This window comes from Piliocolobus tephrosceles, chromosome 9 (assembly GCF_002776525.5).
Source record: "Piliocolobus tephrosceles isolate RC106 chromosome 9, ASM277652v3, whole genome shotgun sequence".
Classification (NCBI taxonomy): domain Eukaryota; kingdom Metazoa; phylum Chordata; class Mammalia; order Primates; family Cercopithecidae; genus Piliocolobus; species Piliocolobus tephrosceles.
This window is the reverse complement of record NC_045442.1, coordinates 46,733,177-46,751,503: the sequence shown is the minus strand read 5'-3', so window position 1 is coordinate 46,751,503 and position 18,327 is coordinate 46,733,177. Positions and strand designations below refer to the sequence as shown.

The window sequence follows — 18,327 nt, the reverse complement described above, 5'->3', positions numbered from 1 at the left end:
GAAAGAAAAAGAGGAAATAATCAATATTCAAAAGAATATCAATTAAACACTGAGTAGAAAGACAACAGAAAAATCAATGAAACCAAAAGCTGGTTTTTTTGAAAAGGTCAACAAAACTGGCAAAACTTTAGCTAGATTGACCAAGAAAAAGAGAGAGAATACTTAAATTATTAAAATCAGAAATTAGGGAGAACATTACTACTGACTTTAAAGAAATAAACAGAATTATAAAGGAATACCGTAAGCAGTTGTATGCTAACAAATTAGATAACTCAGATAAAATGAAAAAATTTCTAGAATGATAAACTACTAAAACTGACTCAAGAAGAAATAGGTAATCTAAAAAAAAAACTATAAAAAGTAAAGAGATTGATTTCATAACATATTTTTAACTACCTACAACAAATAACAGAACTCAGATTGCTTTACTGCTGAATTCCACCAACCAAAGTATTAGTACTAGCTTTTCCAAAACTTTTCCAAAATAATAGAAAAAGGAACACTTCCTGATTCATTCTATGAGGCCAATATTATCCTGATATAAAACCAGACAAAGATATCACAGGAAAAGAAAACTACAAAACATTGTCTCTGATAAATGTGACACAAAAACCTACAACAAAATACTAGCAAACTGAGTACAGCAACATAGAGAAAGAATTGTTATAGAACATGACTAACTAGGATTTATTCCAGGAATATAAAGTTGGTTAAACAGTCAAAAACTGATTAATGCAGTACAACATATTAATATAATTTTTTAATTACATACAGAGAGAAACATTTGCCAAAAATCTAATACCATTTTATGATAATAACACTCAACAAACTAGGAATAGAAGTAAACCTGATAAAGGTTTAAAAACCCAGAGCTAACATTATACTTAATGATGAATGACTGAATGCTTTTTCTATACTATCAGGAACAACACAGAATGTATACTCTTTCAACTTTTATTCAACATTGTTCTGAAGGTTCTAGCCAGGCAATTAGGCAAGAAAAAGAAATAAAAGGCATTCAGATTGGAAAAGAGAAATTAAAACTATCAATATTTCTATTTTAAGATCACATGATCTTGTATAGAGAAAATCCTAAATCATCCATTAAAATATTAGAATTAATAAATGAGTTCAGCAAGGTTGTAGGATACAAGGTCAATACAGCTATCAGTTGTATCTCTATACATTTTCTATGAACAATCCAAAACTGAAATTAAGAAAAAATTTCCATTTACAATAGCATAGAAAAGAGTGAAATACTAAGAAATAAACTTAACAAAAAGTACAAAATGTATACTCATAAAACCACAAAACGTTGTTGAAAAAAGTTAAAGATGATCTAAATGAATGCTAAAACATCGATGTATATGGATCAGATTACATAATATTGTTAAGATGGCAATACTTCCCCAAATTATTCTGTAAATTCAATGACATTCCCATCAGAATCCCAGCTGACTTCTTTGTAAAAATTTATAAGCTGATTCTAAAACTCCTGTGGAACTGCAAGAAACTCAGAAGTCAAAACAATCTTGGAAGACGAGAACAAGGTAGAAAGACATACTTTCTGATCTCAAGCGAAACAGTAACCAAGAGACGGTTTTACTGGCACAAGGCTAGGCATACAGATCAATGGAATAGAACTGATAATCCAGACATAAAGCCACGGGTCAACTAATTTTTAACAAGTGTGCCAAGATTATAGAATGGGTAAATAATAATCTTTCCAATAAGTAGTGCTGGGATAACTGAATAGCCATATGCAAAAGAATAAAGGCAGGCCATTACCTCCATGATACACAAAGTTTAACTATGGATCCAAGACTTAAATGTAGAGCTAAAACCATAAAAGTCTTATAAGAAAATAGGGGTAAATCTTCATGACATTGAATTTGGAAAAAGATTCCTATATATGACACCAAACCATGAGTAACAAAAGAAAATTTAGACTTCATAAAAATTAAGAATGTTTATGCTTCAAAGGATACAATCAATAAAGTGAAAAAACCTACAGAATGGAAGAAAAAAATAATTTATTTTGAGACAGAGTCTCACTCTGTCGCCAGGCGGGAGTGCAGTGGCATGATCTTGGTTCACTGCAACCTCCACCTCCCAGATTCAAGCGATTCTCCTGTCTCAGCCTCCCGAGTACCTGGGACTACAGATGTGTGCCACCACGTCTGGCTAATTTTGTTATTTTTAGTAGAGACAGGGTTTCACCATGTTGACCAGGATAGTCTCAATCTCCTGACCTTGTGATCTGTCTGCCTCGGCCTCCCAAAGTGCTGGGATTACAGACGTGAGACACCGCACCTGGCCCGAAAATATTTTTATATCACACATCTGATAAGGGAATGAATACAGAATACACAAAGAAAACTTATAACTCAATAATAAAATGAAAAATAACCCAAATTTTAAAATGAGAAAACTACGTAAATGACATTTCTCCAAGGGAGATATACATGTGGTTAATATGCACATGAAAAGGTGTTTGACATCATTAATCATTAGGCAAATGCAAATCAAAACCACAATGAGATGTCCCTCCACACCCACTAGGGTGGCTAGATTCAGTAAGTCAGATAATAACAAGTATTGGCAAAGACATTAAAAAGTCTGAAACCTATACACTGCCTGTGGAAATGTAAAATGGTGCAGCCATTTCAGAAATAATCTGGCAGTTTCTCAGATGATTAAATATACAGTTATATAATCTAGCAATTTCACTCCTAGATATGTACCCAAGAGGAAAGATGAAAACAAACACGTACATAAAAATCACATGAATATTTATAGATTCATAATAACCAAAACACGGGATAACCCAAATGTTCATCAACTGAGGAAGGTTGAAACAAATCTGGTATGTTGATACAATAGAATATTATTCTACCGTAAAAAAGAATGAGGCTGGGAGCAGTGGCTCACACCTGTAATCCCAGCAGTCTGGGAGGCGGAGGTGGACAGATCACTTGAGGTCAGGAGTTCCAGACCAGGCTAGTCAAATGGTGAAACCCCATTTCTACTTAAAATACAAAAATTAGCCAAGCGTGGTGGCAGGTGCCTGTAGTCTCAGCTACTTGGGAGGCTGAGGCAGGAGAATTGCTTGAACCTAAGAGGTGGGGGTTACAGGGAGCTGAGATGGTGCCACTGTACTCCAGCCTGGGTGACAAGAGCAAAATTCTGTCTCAAAAAAAAAAAAAAAAAAAAAAAAAAAGGACTGACGCATGCTGCAATATCAATGAACCTTTGAAATGTGATGCTAAGTGAAAGAAGTCAACAAAAAAAATGCCACATATTACATGATTCCATTTGTATTAAATGTCCAGAATAGGAAAATATAGAGACAGAAATATTAGTGGCTGCTTAGGTCTGGGGGGGTACATGGTCATGTGTAAGCCTGGAAAACCAGCAGACCCTGAGTTTAAAAATTAATAAATGTATTGGCTAAAATGAAACCTGATCAGAGAACAGAACCCAGAAGCTTCAGAAGCTGGAACCATAGATTTCACTGGACTTCACCTTACCCTGCGTAAAATTGAGGCCTCCAACTCCATCAATAGTGCCAGCCGCAAAACTGTAGCCCAGTGCTGGTTTACATGTTTTTGCCTAAAGGAAAATTTTAAAAACAAAAAAGGAACAGATAAAGAAACAAAAATTAAGCTGAAAGTAATAATGAGACCAAACCAAAACTTCACCCTTGGGGCGTAACCAGTGTTTCTCAGCAGCACTTACTGTATGTGTGGAATTGAGCCAGACCGTCACATTTGTCATATCCACCCACTGGTGTGCTGAAGCCAGCGGTCCTGTTACCTCCTGGGAGGCAGAGGCATACAGTTCCTAGAAAACACACAGGCTTACTATTCCAAGCAAAAAGGCTAAAGTGAGTATCTCCAACTGTACTCAGGAAGTACCAATTTGATGTACTTTGGAAATGCATCTCTCAGCAAAGCTTTTGTTTTGCTGGTTGCTTAGAATTGGCCACCAACCACAGGGGTCTCTCTACCAAACCCAGGAGTTTCCCAGAAGCTTGAAGTCTCCAAGGATGTTAACCTGTGTCGACTTCCATGAAAATGAAATTATAGTGATACAGGCTGTGGCACAAAAGGCCCCAATCTCACTTGAAAGATCACCAAGAAAATTTAAGATTAGGAATAACTGAACCAAATTACTTTCTTTGCTAGAGTGAGAGTGTATTTTTGGGTGTTCTTATAGGGTCTTCCTTTCAGAATACTTGAGTCCTGAAGCAGGCTGGGGCCAAGGGAGGCTTGGAGGATTTCAAGCCCTACTTTGTCTGCCGCAGCTCACCCACCCACAATCCACTCTTTGGTGCTTTTGCTTTTTGTGTTTTAATATAATCAATTGATGCTTTTTCAATCTTATGGGAAACATGAGTCAAAACACGTTTAAAAAACTCTTTGTATTTATTCATATTATATAACATAGGCAAATCCTGTTTCATCAAATGTTCTCTTGCCTGACACTTAGCTCATTTCTACTCTGTCCCCACCCCAGTTTCAACAGCCACATGAGAGCTCTCCTAAGTCATCAGCAAGAACAGCTGCAGCCTGCCGCTCCTAATTAAGTTGTGCCTTGCTGAGAAGAGAATGCAGAATGTGGGTCAAATCTCTATGACTCTCAGGCTCAGAATGGGAGCAAAATTTCTGACACTAAAGTGTGTCATGGGTGCACACCCTAAATAGAATCTGTGAATTTAGAATAATCCACTGATAATATCACAGTAATTAAAAAGAAACTGCAGCAATTAGGCTGGCTGTTGCTACCAATTTTATGTCAGATTGTTCTTCAAAGGTGCTTTTGTCCTTCTTTAGTTGCTCTTAAAAGATTTTAGAACCCTTGGAATAAACTATTTAAACACACACCCACACCCACACACACACACACACAGAGCAAAGGTATGAATAAGCTATGAAAAGAAAGAGATTTAATCATATCAAGGACATCTCAGCTCAAGATTCTTTTTTTGTCTTTTTGCCTAGAAATCTGTCTCCATAGGAGCTGAAACAAAATATGGGGACAAAATGGGAAATAAAATTTAGAAGGGGGAGGAAGTCAGAGTAATTCATAGTAATCTCAATGGAGACCAGATTCTCTCTTCATCAAAAAGTTGTGCAAAAAGAAAAGAATAGATAGATGATCTTTGCATATTGAAGAACACCGGGAACTAATTTAAATCCAAGTTTCAAGAACTGGAGGTCTATGGCTCAGCTTTCTCTTGTCACCAGAGGAAAAGTTAAGAGATACTTGGGTGACTTTTGGAAAGCAAAGGCCTTAGAGACTTCCGAGAATTTGAATCAATCTGTTCATATCTAATGCCACAAGAAATTGAAAACCTTATAGTCTATCTTCCTAGTGTCTGAAGCAAGCACTCTGGCTTTCTAGACATTCTAAACTAGAATGTTTTCCTGAGTACTTGGTTTTAAATGTACTTCCTATAAGAAGTCAGACCTGAGCAGGCAGACAGAGGTTCCCGTGTGGATTGCAAAGGCCACCTCCCAAGCTGACCTCTTCCAGACTCCCCAGCACAACCTGAGCATTTGCTGTTTTCTTTACAATATTCAACTTCCTAATGGACCATGTCAATGGATTTTAAAGGACAATTTTAAATGAAGATGAAAGGAGCGAGGCCCATGGCTTACCTTTGCTCTCTGATACATGGCCCGTCCTATAATTTGTGTGCTGTCGAACATATCCTGTCCAGGTCCCATAGCAATGCACATGTTAGACTGGAACAAAATAAGATAGGATGCATTCTTGGCCAAGTAAGCAATTATGTGAAGGAATGAAGAATTATAACTGAATCTAAGCAAATAGATTTTTAAAACCACATTCTAGCAGTTCTTTTTGGGTAGTCTCTCAAAGTACAGACTATAAAGACAAAATCATACCTGGAATTAGAACAGTGAATGTCTTTAGAAATTATCTATTCTGAAGCCTTTCTTTTAAAAACAAGGAAATTGAGGCTCAGGTTAAAAGATGTGTTGATGATTATCCAGGTATCTAATATCTGAGCTAAGACATGAAGCCAGGTCTTTCTATTGACTGCACATCTTTCTACTTGCTTGTTCTTGCCTCTGATTCTTACTCATGATCACCTTAAACTGAAACTCAGTTAAAATTATATTGGAACAGCTAGCTGGACTTCTGGGGAAAAAAATCAATAAACAAATCTGGCCCTATTTCCTACTTCTTATGTCAGAAAAAAATTGAGATTGATCAAGCACTTAAATATTATAAGTGGAATCAAAAATTACTAAAAGAAAATATGGATAAACATATTTTGTAGTATGAGGGTATGGGCAGACCCTCCTGAAAGTTATCTAGAACAAGCTTAGTTAAACCGGACAGCTTAAACATCTTCAATTTCCACAGGGGGCAAAAGGCATAAATAAAACAGAAAGACAACTCATAAACTTTAGGAAAAGTTTGTACTATTTTGGCAAAACTAAGACTTTAGTATATTAGGAGCTTTAAAAAGTCGATAAGAAAAAAATATCCTTATTAATACTGGTATTAACCCAATTGGGTAGAGTTGACTGGGATGGAATAAATATCCCAGAAATAGTGTACAAAAAAAGCATTATCACAGGAGAAATGTTCTACAAACACAAAGAATAAGAACCCAAAAAGTAGCATCTACTACTCATGTCAAAGTTGAAGACAAAGCCAAATGAACGTTGTGGGAGTTAAATAAATGATGGTATAGCCTTACTTATTGTCTTTAAAACATATCACACAGATCTGGATATACTCATTGAAGGGTTTCTAAGACAAATTACGTGGAAATCTGAAGTTCTGGATACAAAACTCAAAATCCATAAATAAGTCATAAAATGTTGTTTATAAATGCATAGATAAATACATAGGAGGAGGTATGAGAATAGTAACTTCTGGGAAGAGCAAAGTATAGAGGAAAGGGAGGCGAAGAGGGACTTTCACTTTTTACTATTCTCTGCACTTCCACATTATTTGAATTTTTTACAGCAATTTTTTTTTTTTTTTGCTTGTAATTTTTTAAAAAGGAAAAGGAATGTTGGTCTTATATGAAAAATCCTATAAACTGTATAATCCATGAGAAATGTCTCAGGCAGGCAGTTTTTATTACAAACTTGTGACTTTTGAAATGCCAAAGCAAAATGTTTCAGATTGTCCAAGTTTGGGGAAGGGTAAAGTTAATCTCTGACAGTTACTGAATTGTCTCATCATTCAAAAAACTTAACAGTCACTCAAATGGAAAAGTATAACTTCACTCAATTAAAATTTAGTGGGTTTGGACAGGTGCTTTTGAGAAGAGCAGATGCTAGGGAGAACTAGGCCAGTGTATGCTAGAAGACAAGATATTTAAATATTCAAATATAAAATGTATTTGAGATGCAAAAACAAAGATTTCATGTGCCATAATTACCTACCCCACCAATGGGACAAGTGCTATCGGCATTATCACAGGACTCTCCCGTGTTGATGCAACGTGGGCCGAGAATGTTGGGGGACACATCTCCTAGGTTTGATGAAGCAAAGGCTGCTACAAATGGCCCCTGACGAAAGAAATACCAAGTTGCCTTTTATTCTTTCCTATTTCCTGTAATGACGGCCATTAGAAATGCAAACATTAAATCCACTCTGGTAAGCTATTCAAAATCATTTGCAGACAATAAAAAGAGGATATAAAATATTCTGTAGGTTGCCAGTTCACTCTGATGATAGTTTCTTTTGCTGTGCAGAAGCTCTTTAGTTTAATTAGATCCCATTTGTCAATTTTGGCTTTTGTTGCCATTGCTTTTGGTGTTTTAGTCATGAAGTCTTTACCCATCCCTATGTCCTAAATGGTATTTGCCTAGGTTTTCTTCTAGGGCTTTTATGGTTTTAGGTCTTACATTTAAGCCTTTAATCCATCTTGAGTTAATTTTTGTATAAGATGTAAGGAAGGGGTCCAGTTTCGGTGTTCTGCATATGGCCAGCCAGTTTTCCCAACACCATTTATTAAATAGGGGATCCTTTCCCTATTGCTTGTTTTTGTCAGGTTTGTTGAGGATCAGATGGCTGTAGATGTGTGGTGTTATTTCTGAGGCCTCTGTTTCATTCCAATGGTCTATATATCTGTTTTGGTACCAGTACCATGCTGTTTTGGTTACTGTACCCTTGTAGTATAGTTTGAAGTGAGGTCAACCATTGTGGAAAACAGTGTGGTGATTCCTCAAGGATCTAGAACCAGAAACACCATTTGACCCAGCAATCCCATTACTGGGTATATACCCAAAGGATTATAAATAATTCTACTATAAATACACATGCATACATATGTTTATTGCAGCACTATTCACAATAGCAAAGACCAGGAACCAACCCAAATGCCCATCAATGATTGACTGGATACAGAAAATGTGGCACATGTACACCATGGAATACTATGCAGCCATAAAAAGGGATGAGTTCACGTCCTTTGCAGGGACATGGATGAAGCTGGAAACCATCATTCTCAGCAAACACACACAAGAACAGAAAACTAAACACCACATGTTCTCATAAGTGGGAGTTGAACAATGAGAACACATGGACACAGGGAGGGGAACATCACACACTGGGGCCTGTTGGGGGGTGGGAGGCTAGGGGAGGGATAGCATTAGGAGAAATACCTAATGTAGATGATGGGTTGATAGGTGCAGCAAACCACCGTAGCACGGGTATACCTGTGTAACAAACCTGCACGTTCTGTACATGTATCCCAGAATTTAGAGTATAATTAAAAAAAAAAAAAATCCAGAAAAAAATATTCTGAGAAAACCTTTTATTCCTGTAAAGGCTCGCATTACAATCGGTATACATATTATTACTGAAAATATTCGAATTATCAACAAAGCTGTTTCAAGTGGGAGAGTTTCAAATTATGCCCCAAACAGAAATATTTTAGCCAGAAACACTGTGTGCAATAACAAACTACAAAATGCTGACCAGTCAATCTAGTCTATTTTTTTTTTTCTGGAGCTCAGAGATCCATTTGCCCTTTAAAAATAAATATGCTATTGGCTTGAACAGGAAAAAGCAAATACAGACGTTCCTGTTGCACAATGAAACTAAACACACCATCCACCATCTGGACTTGCCCTCGGTGTATCTTTTCTCTCTCTCTTCAACCTTAGAGCCATGCAAGGTCTCTGCCTCAACCCAACCACTCTACTATTCTACCTTAAATGCCTCGAATTTTCTTAGGGAAAGAGATAACTAAGTATTAGAGATATAAATCTTTTTTGATACTAAAAAGATAATTTATTTCATAGTGCCTAGCACTCAGGCAGTGATCATAAATAGAAAAATCTCTTCTTTTCTCTAAAATGCAGGCTAAAGTGAGAAAATAGAGTGAGTTTTGCCAACAAAGGAGCTTGCTTTGGTTTGGATGTGGTTTACTCCTGCCAAAACTCATGCTGAAATTTGATCTCCAATGTGGCATTGTTGAGAGCTGTAGCCTAGTAGGAAGAGACTGATCCCTCATGAATAGAATAACGCCCTCCCACAGGGTGAGTGGCTTCTCACTCTCTAGGGAATGGATTGCAGTAGTTCCTGCAGGAGCAGGTTGCTAAAAAACAGCCGGACTTCCTCAGTGTTTCCTCTCTTGCTTCCTCTTTCACTTGTGAACTCTTTGCAAATCCTAGTTCCTCTTTTTTTCTTTTTCATTTTTTTTTTTGAGACAGAGTCTCACACTGTCCCCCAGGCTGGAGTACAATGGCACGATCTTGGCTCACTGCAACCTCTGCCTCCCAGGTTCAAGCAATTCTCCTGTCTCAGCCTCCCAAGTAGCTGGGACTATAGGCACACACCACTATGCCCGGCTAATGTTTTGTATTTTTAGCAGTGATGGTGTTTCACCATGTCGGCCAGGCTGGTCTTAAACTCCTGACCTCATGAATCACCTGCCTCAGCCTCCCAAAGTGCTGGGATTACAGGTGTGAGTCACTGCGTTTGGCCTCCTCTTCTGTTTTCTATCATTATTTATGTACAATATTCTGAGAAAATTTTTCTTTTATTGGTAATAGCATGAGGCCCTCACCAGATGCAGTTGTTCAGTCTTGAACTTTTCCACCAGCAGAATCATGAGCCAAAAAAACCTCTTTTTTAAATAAATTATCCAGTCTCAGTTATTCTGCTAACACAAAACAAAGACAGAGCTAAATGATCAGGCTGAATGTTAATGGAAGCTAATATCTTTATAAGGGAATATTAATTGTAGGTAAGGGCCTGGGACTCTTATCCCATTATATAGTCTTCCGAATTTGGGCCTGGCGCAGTGGCTCCTGCCTGTAATCATAACACTTTGGGAGGTCGAGGAGGGCAGATCATTTGAGGTTAGGAGTTCAAGACCAGCCTGACCAATATGGCAAAACCCTGTCTCTACTAAAAATACAAAAATTAGCTAGGCGTAGGGGTTTGCACCTGTAATTTCAGCTACTCAGGAGACTGAGGCACAAGAGTTGCTTGAACCTGGAAGGCAGAGGTTGCAGTGAGCTGAGATCATGCCACTGCACTCCAACCTGGGTGACAGAGTGAAACTCTGTCTCAAAAAAATAAAAATAAAAATAAAATGGTGCTTAATCCCTGTATAGCTCTAAAAACAAAAGTAAGTAAATATCAACAGTTTGTCATATTTTCAGTTTAATCAAAAACTACTGTTATTACAAAAATCTTGAACTTTGCCCTTCCTTATTCAACTAATAACTTCATGAAGCAATTAATACAAGACTATGTAATACAAAAGGCAAATGGATTAGTACTCATTTTTTATTTTTCTTTCCACGTTACGGAGGATCGTAAATACTCTCTATCCAAGCATATCAATATGTGAGATTGATGATGACACTTTATTCTGGAGATTTGAATCACCTATTCTGAACGCAGTATGAATGATGACACTCAGTGAATCAAGATGAAACTTTCAATGATATAAATTCTCACCTGCCCAGGTAGATACCCTTTGTTCTTCTCTTGCTCAAGCAGGTAAGATGCATAGCCCACATTGTCACTGTTTACAAGATGGTTACTGTTGTTCATGCTGACCGGGTGGATGGCAAACCAGCTGTAAAGGAGCAAGAAGCTCTAAGTTAATCAGGAGAACCAGAGAACTGAGGCCAAGAACTATGACTGGAAGCTTAAGTTTTCTCCAGCAGGAAAAAATATTTTTAAATGATAGACATTCTACATCTAGATTCTTTCATTGTTCATGGGCTTAAAAATACAATGCAAAAAATGTACTCAAGAAGTCTGATCACTTTCTTAAATTAAAAATACAGAACTCCATTTTCATGACTATTTCATTGTTGGCATCATCATTAGATTGGTCAGTTACCAGATGGCATACCTAAAGACCTGTATATACACGGACTTTGTCCTTCAAGATAGGCACACAGATAGTAATTATTCAAATCTATCTAATCCAACATTTACTAAGGGTTACCTGTATGCCAAGCACTGAATAAACTGTGATTTACTTTCAGAATCTCACCAAAGACATAGATGTGAACAAATGGCTTTAACACAGTGTAACAACGTTGCAAAGAAACAGGCATAAAGTGTTTAGGGACCACAGATGACTAACAATTAATTCCTGAGGGCATTACAGGGAGAGGAAACAGCAGGGTAAATGCACAGAGGCATGAAAGAGGATGTTATGCATAATTCAGTATATCCTTATGCCTAGTAATACCTTGTTTAAGCGTAAAGCTATACAGTTTACAAACTAATTTCACATCTGTTACCTTATTTGAACTTCACAACAACTCTGAGAGACAGGCTGTTTTACCTCTACACTGTATAGGTGACCCAGAGAAGCAAAATAATGGTCCACTGCTCATATAGGCCCAGGACTCAAGTCTGGGTCTTGCGACACCGTGTCCAGTGGTCTTTGTAGGCTCAAACCCTCACACAGGTGAAAAGGATATTTACAGAGTGGAAGGCAGTAAAGCAGATTAACTGGAACGCTCAAGAAAAGAGAGATGCCAGTTCATAAAGTGTCAGGTTAACTTAGCATTTTTTAAAAAAAATTGTTGATTCAATTCTTCCTTGAAAAATCTTTAAATGTTTTCACTTACATTCCTACCTAAGCAATGTAAAGCACAAAACTAAGCATCTACTTAATGGCTAGAAAGGGTTTAGGACTTTAAGATCATCTTTCAAGCATCAGTTCTTATTGCCTATCAGAAGCAGACATAGGGCTGAGGTGGCCTGCTCAAAGCCCACTGGCGCTGCTAGGCAGGCAACACAAATGAGTCATACTAGTTGGTACAATAGGGACTGGTGTGGACTGTAGAAAACTTGCAGTGTCTAAAGTTCACAGCCTTTACTCAGCTCCAGCCAAGTATTGCCTTATGGGAGTATAAACCAGTGCTGCCAGCTCTTCTCATTTATTCAAAAGGAGCCACAAATCCATGTTTTCATATTTATTTATCAAATTTAAAATTCTTCAGGAAGTAAATGGCACGGAAACAAAGGACGAGAACTGCTATACATTAAGAGACTTAAGACATGTAGCCAACAAATGTAGTCTGTGGTCTGATTCAAACAAAATAACTATTTGAAACAGCAAAAAAAGACTTTTTGGTATAATCAGGGAAGACCGAACACAGATTGGGTGTCAGATCATATTAAGAAATTAATTTTAATTTTATTGGTTGTAATAAATGATTGAGGTTACATATTTTTTAAAGTCTTTATCTGATGGAGATACACACTGAAATATTTCTGAGTGAAATATATCTAAAGACACATACACACATATGTTCGTTGCAGCACAATTCACAATAGCAAGACATGAAATCAACCTAAATGCCCATCTATGATAGGCCAGATAAAGGAAATACGGTATGTATACACCGTGGAATACTTGGCAGCCATCAAAAGAACAAGATTATGTCCTTTTCAGGAACATAGATGGAGCTGGAGGCCATTATCCTTAGCAAACAAACACAGGAACAGAAAACCAAATACCACATGTTCTCACTTATAGGTGGGAACTGAATGATGAGAACACATGGACCAACAGACACTGGGGCCTATTGGAGAGTGAGGGGTGGAAGAGGGGAGAAGATCAGGAAAAATAACTAATGGGTACTAGGCTTAATAACTGGGTGATGAAATAATCTGTACAACGAAGCCCCATGACACACATTTACCTATGTAACCAGCCTGTAAATGTACCCCTGAACTTAAAATAAAATGTAAATTTTTAAAAAAGAAGTGGATGATGTCCTGGTATTTGCTTTCAAATACTCTAGTCAAAAAAAAAAAAAAAAAAAAAAAAGGAGGGGGGATTAGGGGAGGGGAAGGATAAAACAGAATGACAGAGTCCTGCTAATTATTGAAGCTGGGCAATAAGTTACATGGAGATTCATTACATTAATTACTGTAATTAGTATGCATTCAAAAATTTCTATATAGTTTCTTTTTTCATGTTGGCATCCATTTTGAATTTTTCAAAACACAATGTCAAGCCAAATCACCAATGAGTGAGCTGAATTCAGTTCCTGAGATGGCTATTCGCCCCTGTGCTAAGGAATAAACATTTATTAGTCTGAAGATATTCTAGAGTTATCCCCTCGCAGTTACTTGCAAGGTGTTTACATTTAGGAATATTCTTCTATTAGGTTTGTGTGTGTGGTTTGTCTCTTTCTCTTAGAACTCAAGTATGAGGAAATCCTAATCACTAGTGTTTTCCAGTTACATGGATTTTGCTTTATTGGAGTTTCTTTAGTTTGGAAGAAAATGCGGTGGTGGCATTTTGGCTTCCCAATCAAAACATTTCCATCTGATACCATCATGCTGAGGTCAGCCAGCTTCAGCCAACACTGAGTATTTCCATTACAATCAAAGGAAAACTATAGAACAATTCTGCTGACATTGACTCTTATTTAGCTTTTATTAGATAAAGGACTTTATGTACAAGATCTCATTTTATTCTCACAGGGAACCCTTTGAGTCAAGTACTATCATTATCTTCATTCTACAACTAAGAAAACTAAGTCCCAGAGTGGTAACACTGGAACTGGTAACAGTGTGACCACCTGACCTAGGTCATACAGTGGTAAGTCAAGAAGCAGGGCAATGAATTCAGGTTATATATGTGTGTGTGTGTGTGTGTGTATGTATGTATAGATAGATAGATAGATAGATAGATAGATAGATAGATAGATAGACAGACAGACAGAGATACATGCTCTTATTCACTGTGGAATCCTGGTTCTGTCCCTTCTCTTCATTCACTTGCTCATTCACTACACATTTAGTTAACTTTGACTCTCTGCCAGCCACCAGGAACATAAAGATGAATGAGGCACCATCCTGGCCTTGAGAAATGCTTAACAAAAGATGTGACACTTGAGGTGGATTTTAAAAGATGAGGAAGAGCTAGGAAAAGGAATCACTAGAGAAGAAGTACTCCTAGCAGAGGAAATAACATCTGCAAGGGCATGGAGATGTGAAGGAGGGCCCTGTGTTCAGAGAATGGGTAGTTAGGGTGGCCAGAGCAGAATGGATATGGACAAGGAAAGATGGCAGTTGTATCATTCATTCAATCAACATGAATTTATTGGGAACCACATTGATAGGCATTGTGTGAAGGATCGTAAAGAGGAGTCAGATGCATTTCCTACCATCAAGGACCTTACACAATTGGCCACAATGGTATCTGTGGAGAAAGCATGTGCTGAGAATTTCAATCTACTAGTTAGATATAGACTTGATTTCTTCTTCCTCTTTTGAAAAAGTGTCTCACTCTGTTGCCCAGGCTGGGGTGCAGTGGTGCAATTGTGGCTCACTTCAGCCTTGACCTTCCAGACTCAAGTGGTCCTCCCACCTCAACCTCCCAAGTAGCCGGCACTACAGATGTTCACCACCATGCCTAGGTAATTCTTTTTATTTTTGGTAGAGATGGGGGTCTCACTATGTTGCCCAGGCTGATCTCCAACTCCAGAGCTCAAGCAATCCTCCTGCCTCACCTTCCTAAAGTGCTGGTTTTACAGGGATGAGCCACCACACCTGGCTTAATTTCTTCTTTATTCCATTTATTTTAAGCCTTAGAAAATAAATTGGGCCGGGCGTGGTGGCTCAAGCCTGTAATCCCAGCACTTTGAGGGGCCGAGACGGGCGGATCACGAGATCAGGAGATCGAGACCATCCTGGCTAACATGGTGAAACCCCGTCTCTACTAAAAAAAATACAAAAAAAAAAAAAAAAACTAGCCAGGCAAGGTGGCGGGTGCCTGTAGTCCCAGTTACTCGGGAGGCTGAGGCAGGAGAATGGCGTAAACCCGGGAGGCGGAGCTTGCAGTGAGCCGAGATCATGCCACTGCACTCCAGCCTGGGCGACAGAGCGAGACTCTGTCTCAAAAAAAAAAAAGAAAAAGAAAAAAGAAAAGAAAATAAATTGAACTTTTTCTCTAGAAAATTAAAATAAGTGTTCAGAAAAAAGTTATTTAAATTGAAGGAAAGGAAGATGTCATATTTTTCCTCCTTTGTCCTTTGAAATGTGCACTATTAAAATAGCAAACTTGTCACAGGAACCAAAGTACTACAGTTATGGATGAATATTTATAAAGATATGCAGAAAGGTGATCATTTTAATTTTAAAACATAGTACTTATATTTTATTTTATCTGGCCAAAAAATATTCTTCAAAGCAAAGTTCAAAAGAAAGGAAGAAAGCTTTAGTTTCAGAAGTTAAGAATTCAGACATAAAAGGATGAACACATCTCTGATAGTAAGCATTTTTAAATAATGCTTATGTCACAGCTAAATGTAAAATAGGAAGCAAGGTGCTACTTGAATCAGCATGATGTAATTAAAACTACTGCAGAAAGTCAAGAGATTGGGGACCTTATCCTAGTTTGTAGCAAAGTTAGTCAAAATTTCCAGACTAAAATTTAAAAATTACTGAGACTGAAAAATAATAGATTTCAACTATACTTCATGAATCAGTAAACAACATATTAATATAAAACACTACAATTTTTTTTCCTTCTGTGTAAAGGAGGTATTTGGAGAAAAGGATCTCTAGTGACTCTTTTAATTCAGACATTGTGTGTGCCCTACTCTGAAACAAAGAGAAAAGCAGGTTCCATATACTCAGACCCGGGCTTGCCTGTCCAGTGTGCAAGTTGTGTCCTGTACAAAGAACACTGGCAAAGGGGGTAAGTAAGGGGTTAAGCCAGCCTCTGTGCAGCTCACTGAGCCAGGCACTTCAGCCAGCCCAGAAAAGAGGATGCATTTGTGTAACTTAGACAAAGGTTCTATGTGCTAGCATGGCCCTCCCCGACCTAAACGTCCACAAATAGGGAAATAGAATACCGTGGACCCATTCAAAGGTACTGTTCAGAAGATTCATAGCAACATGGGAGCTCTTCAGTAAATAAAATATAGGAGGCTGTAATGGGCTGAATAGTGTCACTCAAAAATGCATGCTCATCTGGAACCTCAGAATGTGACTTACTTGCAAATATGGGTTTTATAGATGTAATCAAGGTAAAGATTAAGTGATATTATACTGACTGCACGTAGGCTCTGAATCCAATGACTAGCATCCTCACAACAAGAGGAAAGGAACAGAGAGACACCCAGAGACATAGAGAAGAAGGTGATATGAGGATGGAAGCACAGATTGGAGGCATGTGTCTACAAGCCAATGAAGCCAAGGATTGACGGGAACCACTAGAAGCTAAAAGAGATGCATGGAACAGATTCCCCCCTCAGAGTCTCCAGAAGGAACCAACCCTGCTAATGCCTTGAATTTGGATTTCTGGCCTCCTGACCTGTGAGAGAATAAATTTCTGTTGTTTTAAGTCACCTAGTCTTTGATAATGTGTGTCTTCCCTAGGAAACTAATACAGAGGCTAATATTATATTACAGTAGCTGAAAATACCAGCTCTGGGGTCAGACATGAGTTACTTAATTTATTTGAACCTCAGTGTTCATACCTGTAACATAATAATAATAGTAGTATCTGCATTTGACAATTAAAATAACTAATACATGTGAGGTGCTTAGCACAAAGACTGGCTGATACCAAGAATGGAATAAATGTTCACTACGAGAATGTGGGTGACGCTATACTGATACTACTGCTGCTGCAGCTGCAGATGATAATAATGATGATAAGGGAAAGAGACACAAAGCTCTGAGCATAAATAAATATATATATATATATATATATATATACACATATATCTATGATTCGTAAGATTAATACAATGTTAAATATATGGGGGCGGTGTTCAACATTCACCACACATGTATATTCAACCCACGTGGTATGGGCATGAAATGATTCAGTGAGGAGAGCCTGCCCTCTTGTGACAGGGATGTGAGTGCTCACAAAATGCCCATGTGCTCTTCTATTTCCCAGTCTAATTTGCAAGGAGGGGCGTGTGAATAGCTCTGACTATTAACATGTGTGCAGAAGGACTACCCAATCTTCATTAGACTTTCCATGAGTGGAAATAAGACTTCAATGTGTTCAGCCACTGGAATTTCACGTTCTACCTTGTGTGGCACCTGCCATTAATTACCTTCACACCCTCGTTTCCATTCACTCACAATCATCCTCACCCCAACCCACCGCAAACTGGAGAAGAAGAGGAAATGGTGTTTCGTCGTCTTATACTGGAAGGATTATTGGGCCCAGACTTTTACCCAAAGGGCAAGCTAAATTTTAAACCAGCAGAAGGAAAGAACACACACTGGACTGCTCAGATTTTAAAAAGACAATGAGCTCTAGCCAGAAGAGCCCTCCTCAAGTTACAGGCACACCTGGGACAAGTATCTTGCAGAATATTTCTACCATCTCCACCCCAGAGAAGAGATGTACATTCTCAAGGAATCCTTTTGTTATCCTCAAACATCCTGAATGAAAAAGTCCTTCTAAATACCAATATTGGAGAAATATCTCATTAGGGTAAATTCTATTAAGTTACAGCAGTCAAAATCTCTGCACCACACCTTTAATCCCAGCACTTTGGGAGGCCGAGGCAGGAGTTCGAAATCAGCCTGGTCAACATGCAAAACCCCATCTCTACTAAAAATACAAAAATTAGCCAGGAGTGACAGCGCACACCTGTAATCCCAGCTACTCGGGAGGCTGAGGCAGGAGAATCACTTGAACCCCTGGGAGGCAGAGGTTGCAGTGAGCCAAGATCATGCCACTGCACTCCAGCCTGGGTGACAGGGCGAGACTCTGTCAAAAACTAAAAATAAAACAATTTAAAAATCCTTGCACATTACATGGTAAGTGATCAACAGGAAACAGGAAATGGCCAATAGAGTATTGTT

At 38.1% G+C, this 18,327-nt stretch overlaps 1 protein-coding gene across 1 annotated transcript in view; it reads right to left on the bottom strand.

Moving 5' to 3' along the window:
* Positions 1-18,327, bottom strand: part of LOC111551308 (neutral ceramidase) — a 77,052-nt gene that overhangs the window by 34,184 nt on the left and 24,541 nt on the right. The window contains 6 exon segments of the mRNA XM_026454839.2: positions 3,388-3,421; positions 3,531-3,612; positions 3,739-3,843; positions 5,664-5,750; positions 7,434-7,559; positions 10,969-11,089. Coding sequence (XP_026310624.1) covers positions 3,388-3,421; positions 3,531-3,612; positions 3,739-3,843; positions 5,664-5,750; positions 7,434-7,559; positions 10,969-11,089 — 555 coding nt within the window.